Source organism: Rhinatrema bivittatum, chromosome 5 (genome assembly GCF_901001135.1).
Source record: "Rhinatrema bivittatum chromosome 5, aRhiBiv1.1, whole genome shotgun sequence".
NCBI classification, from domain to species: domain Eukaryota; kingdom Metazoa; phylum Chordata; class Amphibia; order Gymnophiona; family Rhinatrematidae; genus Rhinatrema; species Rhinatrema bivittatum.
Window position 1 is genome coordinate 287,944,322 of NC_042619.1, and position 17,565 is coordinate 287,961,886.

At 43.1% G+C, this 17,565-nt stretch overlaps 1 protein-coding gene across 3 annotated transcripts in view; it reads right to left on the bottom strand.

Annotated features, from left to right (window-relative positions):
* The window catches only part of DPYSL2 (dihydropyrimidinase like 2), a 130,825-nt gene that overhangs the window by 22,367 nt on the left and 90,893 nt on the right, over positions 1-17,565 (bottom strand). For all 3 annotated transcript variants that reach the window (XM_029604082.1, XM_029604084.1, XM_029604083.1), the window contains exons 8-13: positions 9,323-9,443; positions 7,456-7,612; positions 6,812-6,953; positions 5,937-6,107; positions 2,603-2,782; positions 2,333-2,498 (exon numbers count right to left, since the gene is read on the bottom strand). In XM_029604082.1, the coding sequence (XP_029459942.1) occupies positions 2,333-2,498; positions 2,603-2,782; positions 5,937-6,107; positions 6,812-6,953; positions 7,456-7,612; positions 9,323-9,443 (937 nt within the window). The remainder of the gene's footprint in view (positions 1-2,332; positions 2,499-2,602; positions 2,783-5,936; positions 6,108-6,811; positions 6,954-7,455; positions 7,613-9,322; positions 9,444-17,565) is intronic.

Below are 17,565 nucleotides of genomic sequence, written 5' to 3' on the forward strand. Positions count from 1 at the left end.
GCCCTTGAGAGGGCTCTGTTGTATATGGTTACTCTGCTGCAGTGATTTCCACTTTGCTCTGGGCCAGAAAATGTTCTGTATCTCTGGCTTTCATTAGAGAGTTTTCCAGGCTTGGAGTAAGGAGCAAGGTTCTTAGCCTCTCAAAGTGGAAATTCCTTTAATTTTGGAATTTTTGCAAAAAGATTGTGTAAAGGCTTGGCCCTTAATACCTTAAAGGTTCAAGTGGCAGCTCTTGCTTGTTATTGGGGGGGGGGGGGGGGGTGTCAATGGTGGGCCTTGGTCCTCCCATCCAGATGTGTCCTGGTTATTGAAGGGAGTTAAGCATCTTCATCCTCCCTTGCAGTTATCACTGCCTCTGTTGGACCTTAATCTGGTTTTGAGTTTCTTGGTGGGTTCTACCTGTCAGCCACTACGTGGCCTCTCCTTGTGACTGCTTAACTTGAAGACAGTTTTTCTTGTGGCAATCTGCTCCGCACATTGGGTTTCCAAATTGCAGGCTCTTTCTTGCCATGAGCCTTCTCCATGTGTGGTACAGCTTCAGACTGTGTCTTCTTTTTTGCCAACAGTGGTTTTGGAGTTTCATTTGAATCAGTCTACTTCCCTGCCCATGTTGGACAGGGATAGAGAAGAGTATCGTCTTTTGCATACCTTTCATGTCAAGCTGCATCTGATGCGGTACACACTTAGAGGTTACTAAACCTGTAGGGAAGTCTGATTGATTATTTATGCTCCATGGGGGAGGTAAACAGGGTGAGCCAGCGACACGAGCAACTATAGCCTGTTGGGTTAAGGAAGTCATCATGGCCACCTATGTGGATGCTGAGATTCCTTTGCTGAAGCAGATTAGACCGTATTCCATGAGGGCTCAGGCAGTATCATGGGTGGAGCTTCAATTGCCTCCTGTCAAGATTTACCAAGCAACAACATGGTCATCATTACATACCTTTTTCCAAGCATTACTGCTTGGATGTTTGGGCTCGAAAGAACGCCGCCTTCACATGGGTGGTGTTAACTGAACCACGGACAGCCTCCCACTTTGTTTGGGAGTGGCTTTGGTATAACCTACTTAAACGGATTGGCTTTCCTGAATGCAGAGGAAGGAGAAATTACTACTTACCTGGCCAATCCATGACTTGCCCTTGGCTGCTGATTTTTTCCTTTGGGTCAATCTTTATGTGCGGATAATGCAGTATTGTTCCTGCTATTCATTTGGAAGACTATTATCTTAACCAGCCCCTCAGTTAAGTGAATGTTAATTCTTTTGTCTGAGTCAGTGTTCCCTATTGGCTGGAAGTATGAGTGGTCAATTGTTAGTCATGTTCAAGTAAAATCTGTTTGTCCGCAATTTGGCTTTTCCAGAGAATACTGGCAGGTTGTCAGGGTGGGGCTATATGTCCATGATATCAGCTTTTACTCCATCTCCATCTGCTGGCAGAGGTGCATAACCACTTGGGTGGATTGGCCTGCCTTCCTTAGGAGGAAAGGAAGTTATCAGGTAAGTAGTAATTTTTCCCTAGTTTCTAATTACAGCCTATAAGATTATTATAAGGCTGTGTGAGTGATGGTCCTATAAACTTTGATACACAAATTGATATTTTAATTTTTCTGGGGAAATAGTAATTTTTTTTGTTTTGGGTATTTTTTCTGGTTGATATGGCAGGATTTGGGGCATTTTGTGTGATTTGTTAATCAAGGCCATTGCCCCAGCATTAATTTTCCTAAGTCCCGTGGCCTTAGGTTTCTGAGAGAGTCTGTATGTTGATGTTCTTGTTTGTGAGAACTTGTTAGGGTATATAACGTCTGCAGTAAGGGGTTAGTCAGAGACTGGAGGAGAAGATGGGGCACAGCAGTACTGTTATAAGCTTTCCCATGACCTACAGACACCACAGGCAATCTTGTGCCCTCTTTGCCTGTTTTACCTTACAGTAATTTTTTGTTCAGAAAAATGAATCTCTCCCACAGCACAAGAGAGAAAATCAAAATGACAGCTTGACCAAACAGGACAAAGAGACTCCCCTTATGGAAGGGGATCAAAACTGGTTCACGCAGTTTATGATGCCACTTTTGACATCATAGCTAATGTGGACAAATCAGACAGCAGGATGATATAATTTGTCAGCTGGACTGCTCCCAAAGATACTGGGGAAACTGCAATTTAACCTCTTAAAACATTTTAGGCAAAAAACTTGCCAGTAAAGTTAACATTAATATGGGGCAAACATTACATGCTGCATAAGATATAGTATGAATTGTGCCATCCTACAATGTTCCTGCCTACTGTATCAAGACTTTCCAATAGCGTAAAGGAACAGTTTAGCAGACCACCGCATACCTGACAAGCTAAATCCAGACTGGTGGAGGTTCCGGATGGGTGGAGCCTGTTGCTTGGCTGGTGATGTTTTGGCAGAAGAGGCTGGAGTCACCGTCTTTGGCGTCACTGACACTTCGCAGACGGGGCCATCATACAGACCACGAGGAACGCCCCTCAGTTCAGCCAGCTAAAAACACACACAGACAAACCTCTCAAATCTATAGTTAAAGTCTTCTTTCCCATAGATATGGTTTCAAAATTATGCTGGGGGGGAGGGGACAGAACACTTACCTTGCTTCTCGCTTTAATACGCTTATAAACAAAATCGGGGAAGGGTTTCCTGGGAATATACCTCCCCGAGCCCTCGGTTACATGGAGGTTTCCATCTTCCAAGACAATCTTTCCCTGACTGATCACCACCAGTGGAGACCCACGACACTCCATGCCTTCAAAGATGTTATATTCCACAGACTAGAATGGAAACAAACATACCACAAGTCTGAGACTAAGGTACTTCAAATACCACTGCTTTAACATTTAGCCAATGGAGCTTGATTAACAAAAACATCACACAGTAAGGACAAGACTGCCAGCACCCTCAAAATTCTATATCGGTCGTGATCATTTTAGCAAAAGCACAACTCTTTTGGAGACCCCCCAGTGCGTTTTAGCTTATGGTGACATAAGAAAATAAAGGAATATCCAGTCCTCTAAAAAGTAAACAAATAGGAGCAACTCCTTTAGACCTATGGAAAAGCAACTTTTCTTACCTGTAACCAGGGTTCTCCACAGACAGCAGAATGAATCAGCTATAACATATAAGTGACATCATCCGATGGACTAGCAAAGACTAAGCCTCTCAAAGCTCAGTAAAGTCTTATGGACGCGAGAGCTCCTGTATGTGCACGCTACCTCGTGAGCAACTCAGTCTATCATCCGAGATATCACATGGGCATGTTCCCAGTCTAAAACATTTGGCCATCTTTTGACTTCAAGTTTGTTTTATGGGATATTTGTCTCTTACTGTTGCCTCAGCAGCCCCTCAACAGAAGTTTTCTGTTCTATCAAAAAGAAGGGAAGGAGGGAGAAGGGAACCCTGCAGTCAGTGGGTTTAAGGCCTGCAGGTGGGGGTATTATATATCCATCTGCTATCACTGCCTGGGTCTGGAACATGATGCTCCCAACTGTCTCACTTGTGATTGGCTATTCCCAAGGGTACAGAAGGAACTGGAGAATGGAACATGCTATCACAGGGGTGGGCAGTTCCAGTCCTCGAGGGCCACAAACCACTCTGGTTTTCAGGATATCCCTAATGAATATGCATGAGAGAGATTTGCATGCACTCAGATTTGCATACAACGGAAGCAATTTCATGCATATTCATTAGGATATCCTAAAACCTCGACAGGTTTGTGGCCCTCGAGGACTGGAATTGCCCACCCCTGTGCTATCAGGTAAGGTCCCAAAGTCTCAGCACAAGGGTGGGTAGTAGAGCTTTTCTTCTTCCTGGAGCGAAGCATCTTCAGAATCTTGGCAGCACAGAAAGCTGAGATGGGATTTGGCTTGCTCTATCTCTTGCTCTTCTGTAAGTCAGGGAAGGCTATCCACCCACTCTCTTATGGTACTGGCTTGCGGATCCACCACAAAATCAGGGGTTCAGTAAGATGTGGAAGGCCATGGCGGTGGATGAGACACTGAGAAGAGTGAGTACATAGCACAGAGAATCCCTTTGGAGTCACCTTTCCCAGTGCCAAAGAAGCCAGCACCATTTGCATGGGGCTCCGCCAGGAAGTATGCAGGTGCTCTTGTCATTTTTGGCACTGAAGATTCCCATGGTACCAAGCCATCTCTTCTACCAGGATGCCATTTATCTCACTGACGCACAACATGCCAGCACATGTCAGGGTGCAGTCAAACCCCTTGGCCCAGGACTCTAGAGCACCCTCAATCTCGGAGTGGAGAACTTCAGCACGTAAGGCCAAGTATTCAACTATAGAGGGTGCATCCTTGGCATAGAGTATAGCCTTACCGGTGCTAATGTCAGTGTTGACACCGCTCCGTGAAACACATCGGTGCTACCAGTGTGATGTATGTCACAACCCGCTTCTTCTACAGTTACAATTACTGGACCTCTGAACCTCTATACTCAACAGGGATGAGCCAATTGAGGTGCCTGAAGAGATGTCTCCTCCCCCCCCCCCCCCCCCAACTCCAGTACAAAACGTTCCTCAGCAATAGGAAGCCAGCGGTCGGTATTAACAGGACCTCTTTGCCTCTCTGAAGACCCAGAGAGAGGGACGTTGGAATCTCTCCTATCCAGGATGGAAGATATTCTTCCGCATAGCGGGGCCCCGTAAACTTCACGAGAGGTTCAAACGTCACCTCTGGGACATCACCTATTGTTATGGCAGATTCATGCCTGCTTGTTGATGGAGAAAAGCCTTACTCGAGCCTAAGAGCCCCAACTTGGTAAAGGAAGCCAGAGTAAAGGCAAACCTAGCACAGATGTTTTTTTGCTGTTGCCAGTTATGATCAATGCAACAGCATCCAATGCAATGGATGATAGTAACAGAATCCTCAACAGGGAATGACAAAATGTCTTTATGTCTATGGTTTCTCCTCTAGCCATTGGCATTAGTGTGACATGGCTTGCACACAATTAGGCCTATTCAATGAGAAATGTTATCTTTTGTGCTTGTTGGCTTGTTCACTGTAAACCGACGCGATATCCTTGGATGAACGCCGGTATATAAAAACCATTAACTAAATAAATAACTCTCCTTTATTCCTTTTAATTATCCTCTGTTTTGTCTCCCATGTCTCTGCACCTCCTTATATACCCCCTTATTTCCCCTATACCCTCTTCCCCTGTCCTCAAACCCTTCTTTTTCCCTATAGCATCCATTTATACCCCATTTTATTTACCCCCCCCATGCTTTCCTTTAACCCTTACTTTTCCCTATAGCAAGCCTGCTAGTCTATATATAGTTGCCCGATTGCATACTTTGTAATGTCAAATATGTCTCCTGTATGTACTAGTTAAAGATAATGTATAATTATTGTATATAATACTTTTTGGAGTGTATAATTTATATAAGGATATCCACAGTGGATAAGGTTACACACTGTCCCTTATTGAGTTATATAATTTGCAATGCTACTTATTATGTTTCCTCTGTTTTCCATCAGGTACTGTTCCTTCTCTTCCTGTTTTTCCCTCTCTTTTCTCGCCCCTTCTCTCTTCCTATCTGCTCCCTCTCCCCCCACCCTGGTTTTTTGTAATTTCCTCCTTCAGTTCTATTGTAAACCGGCATGATGTACCCACGAATGTCGATTACATAAAAGCTAATAAATAAATAACTATTTAGTAATTTTACAGAACCTGCTTTGTAATAACTGCATAAGAGGAAGACATGCTGTAACATAACATTCCAAAAAACAACAACGCTGTGTGCTCGCAGGCTATGTCTTCTCGGTTTTTGGAAGGAGTGCACACAATGCCCCTCGTTTCTTCCTCCTTGCTGCATAACAAATGCAAAGATCCTTTCCTGGTACTGATGAAGCAGGCTCGCACTTTGCCAGTTCTCCACCAGCCCAGGCTTGAGTTTGGATAAACACAACTTACAATGTTATGAGTCTTGGCAGATATGGTCTTCACGCTGTCGGGGTCCCAGATAACAAGGTCTGCATCGGAGCCCACAGCAATGCGACCTTTCCTTGGGTAGAGATTGAAGATCTTTGCTGCATTGGTGCTGGTTACGGCAACAAACTGGTTCTCGTCCATCTTACCAGTCACCTTACAAAGAACAGCATAATCTAGTATAAAGGCTTCTATAACAAGGCACTAATTCTAAGCCATCTCCATATGCAAAATGTTCAAAGTTTGGTAATAAAAAGCAAGACAATACTAAAACAGTACAGTAAGTGACAGCTCAAAAGGCAGGGATTCAAAAATTCCTTCAGGGCTTATTAGATAGGCATAAAATGTGCTCGTCCTGTACTCCCGACCCCTAATAATTTGGGAGGAGATATGAGTGTGGAGGAGAACATGATGAGTGCATTTTTCCTTAGCAAGTGTATACCCTCCACCCCAGGATAGTGCGGCCCTCTGTCTCCAGCCTACCCAGGTGTACTCCTCTTCCCTCCAAGTTTCCCCCACCCCTGCTGCCTCCCAGGCCCCAATCAGGATGGAAGAATTGGCTCCTCCTCCTCCTGGGCCCCATGCAGGGTTATAGATAGATTGGGGCCGGTACCATCCAGGTCTCCAACTGGGACCAAAGGCTCCTCCTCCCTTCTAGGGCCTTCCCATCAGGGCAAAGATGATTCCTCCTTCCAAGGGCCCCCTCATAAGTAGTCAGTTGCTCTCTGCTTCCAAGCAGTCAACAGCCATGAAAAGTGTCAGACTCCTGTCAAGCTTGGCTCACTTCCCAACAAATCTCTTTACCGAGTACTTAGAGAGAGAAATAAAGGCAGCTCTTTAAAGCATCAGACAGTCCTTACCACAGCTTTATCCCAGATTACGGACATTCTTTCCTCAGTTCCATTGGTGCCCTCCGGAATCAGAGTGAAGTTGTCCTTCCCTACTGCTTTCTGGGCAGTGTTGAAGGTGCAGTGGGCACTACCGGTTACCTGGAGATCCCCACTGAAATCAAAAAATTATAGCACTATAATCAAGGCAGAGCAAGAACCCAAAGACCATCTCACAATGAGGCACACCAAGAAAATAAAACCATCCCTATTGCACGTATCAATTTATTTCAGCTCAGAACGCCTCTGGTCACCCGCTGGAAGCTGTGTGGCAATTCCTTCAGAGAGCAGTTGATGGACAGCATAGAAAAGTCATATTTTGCCATTATGTTGCTGTCATTTTCAGACTGTCAAACTGCTATCCAAAAGAATGAATTTTGCTGCCAGCCATTCCTTGTGCTATTTCCGTCTGTGTCATATTACAATGTCTATCTAGGTCTTTCAAAAGAAAATAAATGTCAGGCAATCAAATTATGAAAACATTCTGGCAACAAAAAACAACCAATTACTGATCAGCCTCCAAGCCCTGAGAATGGAGTAACCTCATTATCTATAAGTGACTTGCCCGAAGCTTTACCCAATAAGCAGAAAGCATGCATGGGGTCTCCAGTACTAACCAAGACAGCAACGAGTTGAGGAAGTCAGGAGTGGAAGGGTCAGGGCTCAGTGGTGGAGAGGTGACGAAGGCTGCAGCTTTTGCCCAATTCTTGCTCCAGTAATGAGATCCATCCGTACCCAAACTGGCTGTGATAGGTTCCCCGTAAACTACACTGCCTGAGAAGAACAGAAACAAAACTGTAAGCATCAGACACCAGCACAGACCCCTAAGGTTTTTCACACCAGAGATTATTTGAAAAAGAACAAAACAAGAGGCTTCCCCTAAGGGCTGACTGCATCAATCTTACGCCTACCTCAGCCAAGAATGGCTAGGGCTTTGTGCAAAAAAAAAAAACAATGACAGCAAAAATCAAAAAAGGCAAACAATAGCAAATATCAAATTAGAGATCCTCATGTACCAGATGGTTAGTGCCTACTATAATACGTGCATCAGCAAGCCGGACAGTGTGCCCCTATTTAAATGGGCCACCCGGTCTGCTACATCATTTGCAACTGTGAAAGTCTCTTTTTTTTTTCAGAAACATTGTATTTTTTTCAAAACATTTTTCTTGCACATAAAAATAAGAGTAAGAATGATCACAGCTCAACAAAGGCCAGTGTTTCACAAAAAAGCTTCTTCAGGTGCATCTCGATCATGTCACCACAGTACATCATTGTCATAGCTGCCGGACCAAGGCTCTCATAACACTCTCAAGGGAAGAGGATCAGCAGGTTTTGTGCAAGTAATGGTTCTCTCTAGATCTTGACCACACCACCTCTGAAATGTACTTAGATATTTCTAGCCAAAGGACATAATGCCCTGTAACAGGCAACCAAGTCGTAAGGCAGGCCCAGAATATCTGCACCTCAAGCAGTTTCATCACCACCTCAGTAGCACAGACTCTAAAGTCTGTGTGCATTACTGGAGAGCTTCAGCATTATTATACTGTGTTGGAAAACAACGCTGGTGGGTCTTAAAATCTCAGGGCTTCTTCTGGGAGTTGCATCTGCATTTTGATTCCATACAAGGCCAAGTCAGAGACCAGCACTGCTGCCAGAGGAACAGTAAAGATTTCTCTGTTCCACTGTTATGACTCACATGTCAGACATTCCTGAGTTAGGGACTCCCACTTGGGAGGGACAATAACCCATAAAGCTTTGAATCAAGTGTGGGTTGTTTTGTTTTTCCATATTTGCACTGTAAAAAAAAAATCAGAAAATACACACAAACAGATCCTGTAGTCCATGTACACAACAGATCCAGGAAGGCAGAAAAGATCAAAATTATCTAATCAGCCATTTAGAAATTGTTCAACAACCAAATTACACAATATTAAGGATTCAACAACTTGAACAGCTGCTATCTGGTGTCAAATTTCACTTGCATCTTAAAGAAAAGTCAATACTCACTTAAGCCAAATCCTTCCCATCCTGAATCAAAAGCTCTATTTACAACTAGGTCAGGCGAGACTCGAGATCAAACACACCAAAGCAGTGGAAAACATTTTACCCAGAAGGCCTGGTCACAAAAACATTCATACAAAGCACAGCTCATGGGCAGTACAAACTCGCATGACAAACAGAACTGGTGCCCCTCAAAGTCACAGGAAGCCTGTAGAGTGCCAGCCCTGTTTGTTCTGCCTGTGAGAGCTTTCCATGGGTTTATGACAGGACGATTTCATGGCCCAAATGCCAATGATGAACAAAGGAGATGTGTTACTGACAGCGTGAGAAATCTAGCTCCCCCGGCCACCGAAATTGTATTCCATGATGCCATGGATGTTTGCTGGGGGTACAATACAGAAGAAACCACGTATCTCAAATAATGCCTTGAGCGTTCATATCTTTCCCCAGTTACCAGCCAGTATATGGCACACAAGAACCTACCTTTTTTCCTGGCCTGCGCAATGACATCTGCAGCACTTTTCCCCATCACTTTAGTGATGTAGAGAGGGCAATTGGTTTGATTGGCAATTGTAATGGCTCTGTTCACAGCCTCAGCCTCAACCTAATAAGCCAAATAAATGTAAGATGACGTCAGGAAGTAAGCAATAAATGAAATTAAAAAAAAAGCAGAGTGTGATTTAAGGTTCATCAGACAATTGAGTTCTTTGCCTGCCTGCCGAGGGCTCCTGTACTGGGATGCAAGGTAGTGGGTTATTTATGATCATTATTTGCATGTTTTAGAAAAATCCTCCACGGAACAAAACCTAAACTGTGGACACAATTCTGGCTTTGTAAAAAGATAAGTTCTGTAAAAGATACAGTATGAGGTGTGTCGCTGAAGGATTTTAGTTGTCAGGAAGCAGTAAATTAGCACTCCTCGATCTGAACTCCGGTTTAGATTAACCTTACTTTTAATTATTTGCAATGGTGAAATACTCAGTGAGGTATAGATTAACCTTACTTTTAATTATTTGCAATGGTGAAATACTCAGTGAGAAACAAGGTGGTCATTCACGGGCAGTAATTCTGAGTGGTGCCCACATTATTACTGCTACCCATGAGCTCTGCACCAGTTCTCAAAGGGAAAGTGCGAGCACCCACAGAGATTTCCATCTGCTTTTGTGTGGATTCTTTAACTTCAACACACACAGACATACATTTGGAAATGTAATCTAATCTACGCATTATTCCCTTCCCCTACCTAAACATGCTCTCGGCCCACCTACTTTTTACCCAGTGAGAGTGCGCGTGCTGCTGATCCCCACGCATACGGTAAGGGCTGGGCAACTCTCAGCCAATTTACCCGGGTACACGGCTTCTGAAAAAGACTGTCCTTCAAAAGTAGTAACATCTGCCTTACAGTGGCGAGGAGGAGCTCTACAGTCATTTCAGGCTAAACACGAGCAGTCATCAGGCTGAGCATGGAAGATTATATACAGGCATTCACAATTTATCATTTACACAGATTGTTTTCCACAAGGGCTAACCGACTCATGAACCAGTAGCAAACTCAAACACTGGGATCCCTTACTCAAAGCTGCAAGAAGAGATGACATATGTCAGATATTATGTGTGACTGTAGCTCCAGGCCCATTATATTCTATCACTCAGAGAAGCCTGATAGCGCCAGGCACTGCATGTGAATGTTTGCACCCATGGACCCCTCTCCCAAATAAGCATCTCCAGGGCCTTCAGCGGCCTCTTTGCAAGTAGGAGTACCCAAAAATATATACAGGCACTAAGAAGCGAGGCGGTCCATAGTGAAACACACTGCTGAGGGAAGGTAATTATACTGATACCATTTAACAACTAAAACAAAAATCCCTCACCCCTTGATATAACGTATCCTTTAGCCTCTTTGTAAGGTAAGCTAGCAAACGCATCCTCCAACAGTGCCATGATTTACTGTACTGCAACACAGCAACACCCAGGCATCCATGAAAAGCTCTCTCTCTCTCACACAACAATGACACGGACCATCGCTCCACTGAACACAGTTTAAGCAGATCGGTGTGGATGACCTCATGCCTTGACTCTTAAGAAGAATAAATCTGGAGCAAACAACAAAACCTGGATACTGTGAAGTGAAAAGATGCCTCTCTTTGGTATGTAGTTAATGAACAGTAAAACAAAACCCCCATGACCAGGGAGAAAACTGTCAGGATCAACTGAAAAGGTGCACAAGGACTACAAGCACATTTAGAAGCAGCTGTTTCCAGAGGGGGCTGCGTACTCATTTTAGAAGTACTGAATTGCCAGGTACAACAGGTTATTCCGTGTGAGATATGTATATACACACATACACACACATCTGCTATCATTATAACTTTAATATCCAGCATCCTTTCCATTTCATCAGAGAGAAGTCCTGCACAACACAAGAAAATAATTAAGTGTCATTATCATCAGATCTTAGAGTCAGAAATGGATACTGGTATCGTACACATTTTAAGCACACTCCTGTTTTATGTAGCGCTCTGTATAGGAGGCTTACAAGCTGGAAGCCTTCTGAAGAGAACCTATTCTACTCAAATTTGGTTTCAACAAGCCATACTGGAATTACTCTAAGGAGAAAAGGGTCGTTATAATCAAAGTTTATTTGGTGATGCCTCAAACCAGTCTAACACATAGGTACAGCGCAACCTACTGGAATGCCTGACACCAACAAGCCCACCAGCAGACTTGTAATGGAAGCTCCTAAGACCTATGTGGTCTGCCCACCTCCCTTTCCAATGAGCACACTGGAGAGGGGGAAGAGACGCAGCAGAGGTCTTCAGCTTCCATCATTCAGTGGGACAGATCTTGTTGGTCTCAGGATCTCTAACAGTTAATGCTGTACCATACCACAGATTAGTGTGAGAACAGGAAAATAATTCCTCTTCCAAAGAGGCACCAACATGCTTTTTCTTGTAATATATTAGTTGATGTGGATGGGCAGACTCTATGAGGGCTGTATGGTCTTTTTCTCACATCTTGTTTCTATGGTTTCTAGTAGGATCTGCATTTAGATCTTGTCAGTGGTACCAGATTAACAGTACCCTGATATCAGCCTTGAGATTCAACACATCCAGTGTGTGGCCATCAAAAGCCTTTATGAAACAGTTTAGAAAATTCCAGCATTGCAATTTGTCAGATATTATGGTTGTTATATATATATATACACATACACATCTCTCTTACACACAGAAGCTTTCTTCATGCATAGTTGTTATTCCCCTATATCAGCTCTGTTGTACCAAATTCTAAAAGAGGCACAAAGGTAATTATCAAGGCTCCAGCATGAGAACTGGTCGCAGAATCGCTACTGTCCATCACCCACCATCAATGCCAATTTGGCTGTCACTACCATCTACTGGTGTTACTCTTCCTCTGGCTGTTGAAGCTGCTCAGGATGGTACCCCGCCATCTATCAGCTGCTGTCGCACGTCATGCTGCCACCGACACCATTCATACCATTCCCATTGCCCCATCTACCTCATCTGACTGCCATTCATGCAGCTTCACTGCACACACAGCAACATTCCTGCTGCAGCTATTGATGAAGCTACTTAAGCTTCACTGCAGGCACCATATAGTTCCATTTCGTAGGCTGTGTGGCGCGAACAGTAGCCACGTACTCGTGTTTTGCTATCAGAATACAGACTTGCTTCCAGCACTGTGCAACTCAAAGCAAACATGGAAAAATGCACTGCCTTAAGAGTGGGATGGAAGATGCAAGATAAAAATGGAGAGGAGAGGGCAAAGTGGATAAGAGGTAGAACGTGACTTTAAGGGATAGAAGAGACTATAAAAAAAAAGGAGCTGCAGATTGAAGAACAGTAGTCTAGAGGAGACAAGACAGTAGAGAAAAGGAAGGGAGTGAGGCAAACTAGAAGAGAGGATGCGGAATATTCTAAACCCAGACCACTAACTCGTGGATCACTTCCAGGATTGACTCTCCCTCCTTTTATTTAATTTGTATATTGCCCCATTGGCATTTCTGATTCAAAGTTTTGGATCTGAATTTTTTTTTGTTTTGTTGTGGGGTTTTTTTGGGGGTTTTTTTTTTAACACACACAGATGACATCCAGTTTGAGGTTCATATGGGGTCAGATCAATCTGAAGCCATAAAGTAGATAGAGTAGCTGTCTGGCTTTGGGAGCAAAAATGTAAGCTACATCCAGATAAATTCAAGTTATTATGGCTAAGTAGAGACTTAACCGACCTTTGTCCACCTTTCTTAATATTCAGGGTTAGACATTCATAACAGTGATGTAAGTTTGAAGCCTGGGTATTCTGATGGATACAAAAAACTATCAAAGCAAAAACAAATTTCATCAGTAGTTTGAGAGTCATTTGCACATTTACGACAGATTCAAAAGCTTCAACATATGTTGGGGTTAAACAATTAAAAACTAACTTGCGCTTTAATTTTTAATTGTCTAGATTACTGCAACCCCAGGTATCAGAGTGTACAGGGTTTGCCCACAGTACAGAACATAGAAACATAGAAATGACGGCAGAAGACGACCAAACGGCCCATCAAATCTGCCCAGCAAGCTACGCACTTTATCCATTTTTTTTTCCCTTTTTCTCATCCACCTGTTACTATTGGCTTCCAGTACCCTCCAGCCCTAATTCCCCTCCACCCAATTAAGAGAGCAGCTCTGTATCTGCATCCAAGTGACATCCAGCTCAATTAGGGGTAGCAACCGCTGCAACAAGCAGGCCACCCCCTTGCCCCATACTCTTACCCACCCCTGTTTTTATTTTTTTGTTTTGTTTTATTTTTTTTTGGAAATAGCAGCCCTCCATCCTTCCGCTCCGTGAAGGTGGAACACCAACTACTGGCCACTGGCATCCCACTCCATGAATGCCTCTGTGGCTACTGCCGCTCCGTGCAGTGTTTGAATGCCTCTGTGGCTACTGCCGCTCCGTGCAGTGTTTGAATGCCTCCACTTTATTCACGCCCTCTAGACTTGATGGATCCACAATGTTTATCCCACGCCCCTTTGAAGTCGTTCACAGTTTTAGACTTCACCACTTCCTCCGGAAGGGCATTCCAGGCATCCACCACCCTTTCCGTGAAGAAATACTTCCTTACATTGGTTCTTAGTCTTCCTCCCTGGATCCTCAGCTCGTGACCTCTGGTTCTGCTGATTTTTTTCTGACGGAAAGGGTTTGTCGTTGACTTTGGATCATTAAAGTTTTTCAAGTATCTGAAAGTCTGAATCATATCTCCCCTGCTCCTCCTTTCCTCCAGGGAGTACATATTTAGAGATTCTTCAATCTCTCCTCGTATGTCATCCTATGAAGACCCTCCACCTTCCTGGTCGCCCTTCTCTGTACCGCTTCCATCTTGTCCTTGTCTCTTTGTAGATACGGTCTCCAGAACTGAACACAGTACTCCAGGTGTGGCCTCACCAAGGATCTGTACAAGGGGATAATCACTTCCCTTTTCTTACTCGATATTCCTCTCTCTATGCATCCCAGCATTCTTCTGGCTTTTGCTATCGCCTTGTTGCATTGTTTCGCAGACTTCATATCATTAGACACTATCACCCCAAGGTCTCTCTCCTGCTCCGTGCACATCAGCCTTCCCCCCCCCCCTCCCCCAATCGAATATAGTTCATTCGGATTTCCACTCCCCATATGCATGACTTTGCACTTCTTGGCATTGAATCTCAGCTGCCATATCTTCGACCACTCTTCCAGTTTCCTTAAATCCCGTCTCATTCTCTCCACTCCTTCCGGCGTGACCACTCTGTTGCAGATCTTAGTGTCATCCACAAAATAACAAACCTTACCTTCTATCCCGTCCGCAATGTCGCTCACAAAGATATTGAACAGGACCGGTCCCAACACAGATTCTTGCGGTACACCACTTAAAACCTCTCTCTCTTCAGAGAAAGTTCCATTTACATCAACATGGCAGCCAGAGTCTCAGAGCTCAAGAACATATTACGCCAGCTTTGTAATAACTGCACCAGCATCCAGTTTCCCCAACATGCTCAACTTAAGTTACTATCCATGGTCTACAAATGTTTACATAACATGAACCCGGTTTATTTGTCCCTGCTACTCAGGAACTTCTCAAAATTACAGCCCCATCTCAAGGGAGATTAGTGGCCACTCGCAGCTCAGCTCTTAGTTGTGTGGCACCAGTCTTACAAGAGAAGGTTCCTTTGGAAATTCATCAGACAGGGAATTATTTGAATAAGTAGAATGATAAGTAGTAAAAGTGACTAGACTAGTAAAGCATTTCAAATCAACCTCAATGTTCAATTACACTATTAACCTTTGTAAGATATTATAATATTTTAATATTCAAAATGGAGGCTTTTGTTTTATTGTGCTTTTATGGATTGATAGTTTAACTTGCTAATACGTAATCACATATGAGACTCTGGTATTGTGCAATTTGTTTTAAAATGTCATGGATGTTTGGTTCAGACCACACACTATGAGATTACCCCAAGGGGCTTATGTCTACTATAGCCTGGGAGCTTAACCAGGGCAAACATACCCACTGGCCAGGTCAAAGGTGACATTTACCCAAAAGGCTCACCTGTATGCCAACAGGACTATACCTGGGGAGCTTATCTGCCACACTCACACACTGGGACTATACCCAGGAACTTACCCAATGTAAACACACACATACACACTAACGCAGTACATTATGGCTCCAGGTACTTCATGATAGGTTTATCTGAGCAATCAACTGATATAATAGAGAATAAATATCAGATAATACAGAAGAGTTAATTGTGGATACTACAACTACTAAAGAGAATATGTAAACATACAGTTATATCCATATACACAAAAACCGAGAAAAAATAGGAACCCCTTATTTGTTCTTTTTCATTGTTGAATTATTGTTAATCCTTATTTTAATTCCTTAATAAAGGACGGAAAGCTGGTTCATAAACCTTTAAACAGTTTACCTCATGTAGCTGTTCTACATCATTATTTTAAATTGTTTTTAATAATGTGAACGAACCCTCCTGTGCTTTCCTGTAAATTAATATTCCATATCTGAAATGGGTTTAAAAACAAACAAAACACTTTTGCTGGTGTAAAGTCTCTTTATATATGAATCACATCATGATTTTACTTTATATTTCAAAAAAAGATAAACACTCTACAGCCTCTCTATATAGTCATCATATAGATGAATCACATTCATGTTGTTGCTTTTGTGTAATTGTTTTTCATTTCAAACAAAAATGTACCCTCTACAGCCTCCCAAATTACATCATGCTAAGTGCTTTCCATTTCAACAAATGATGAATGCTCTACGACTTATATTTCTGATTGATGTCGAACACAAGGACCCAAAGAATCCGTCTGCCACTTCCAGAACTCTGAAGTATGTATGATCTAATCTCTACTTTTATACTAAAAAAAAAAAAATAGCAACTGCTTGGGACAGGAGACAGGAACGATACCCCCTCCCCCTCTCAGTATTCTTATCAGTTCTCACCAGTCTGTTCAGCATAATCAGTTAGTTGTTTACCTTTGTACCTGGAAACTGCCTTGGTGCTAACTTCAGTTCCCAGAAAAACATTAGCATAATATTTCCACATGGCTTTCTCTCAGAAGCATTTTTAAGCATGAGCAATAAACATTTCCCTTCTCTGCATCCTAAATGTGGCCATCACCCAGACAGTCTCAAAAAGACTATTACAAAGAGTTAAGTCTTTGCTTTGTATTGGTTTGATTGGGAGGACGGTGCTGTGCGGACTGAATCTGATTATTATTGTGAGATTTTATATTAGGCGGGATATCAAGTTAAATCAATAAAATTGAATAAATAAATGTTAGCCATAAAGGAAGAAGGAGAAGAAAAAGTGGGCAGAATATCTCAGGCTGTGTTCCAACAAGTAAGGTCTGCTACAGAAAATGCTCACTTACAAGTCATCTATAGGCAGATTTCTTTAAAAGAAGGAATGGCGAGCACATGCTTAGCTGTTGAACACAGAGCTTGGAGTGGAAGATAGGATTTACATATAGCTGGCTTTTATTTATTTGTTGGGTCATTTAACCTGCACGTTCCGTAGGAGAGTTCACAGCAGCTTACAAAAGAAAATTACATACACAATCTTAAAATCATATAATTTTCAGGCTTTTAAAACACGCATGTGCCCGTACACCCATGATTCGACGTGCAAATATATGCTGAAATTTTAAATCATGTGTGCACTTGCACGCATGTGTTTTAAAATACACCAACTGCACCTAAGTACTGAATGCTCCTACTTTTAAGAGATTACTTGGGCACAGCTAGTGCACGGGTCTTCCCATAAGGCTGTTGGCTTTTACACGCGTATGTAGTCCAGTATTACCAATTGATATGAAGGTCTTCCATTCCCCTCCGCTTCTTCACCCTGGACACCTCTCAGTTGACCCAGACCCCTCAAACTGAAGATCCACGACTTGCTCCTCATCTAGAGCAGCAGTAAAAGTTACGCAGATAAACAGATACATGCCATGGTCTCCAGTTTTAAACTATGGAGTTACATGTGTAACTGTTGGCCCCGGCTCAGAACACCCTCGCTCCGCTCCCTTTTCCGCTCTCTTATGTTTGATGCGCACCCTGGTATATAAGTATGTACTTCAGGGCTTTTAAAATCCACGTTGCTTGCATGCAGCCCACGTATGTGGCATTTTTGCGCAACCAAAGATTTCTATTTTAGAAG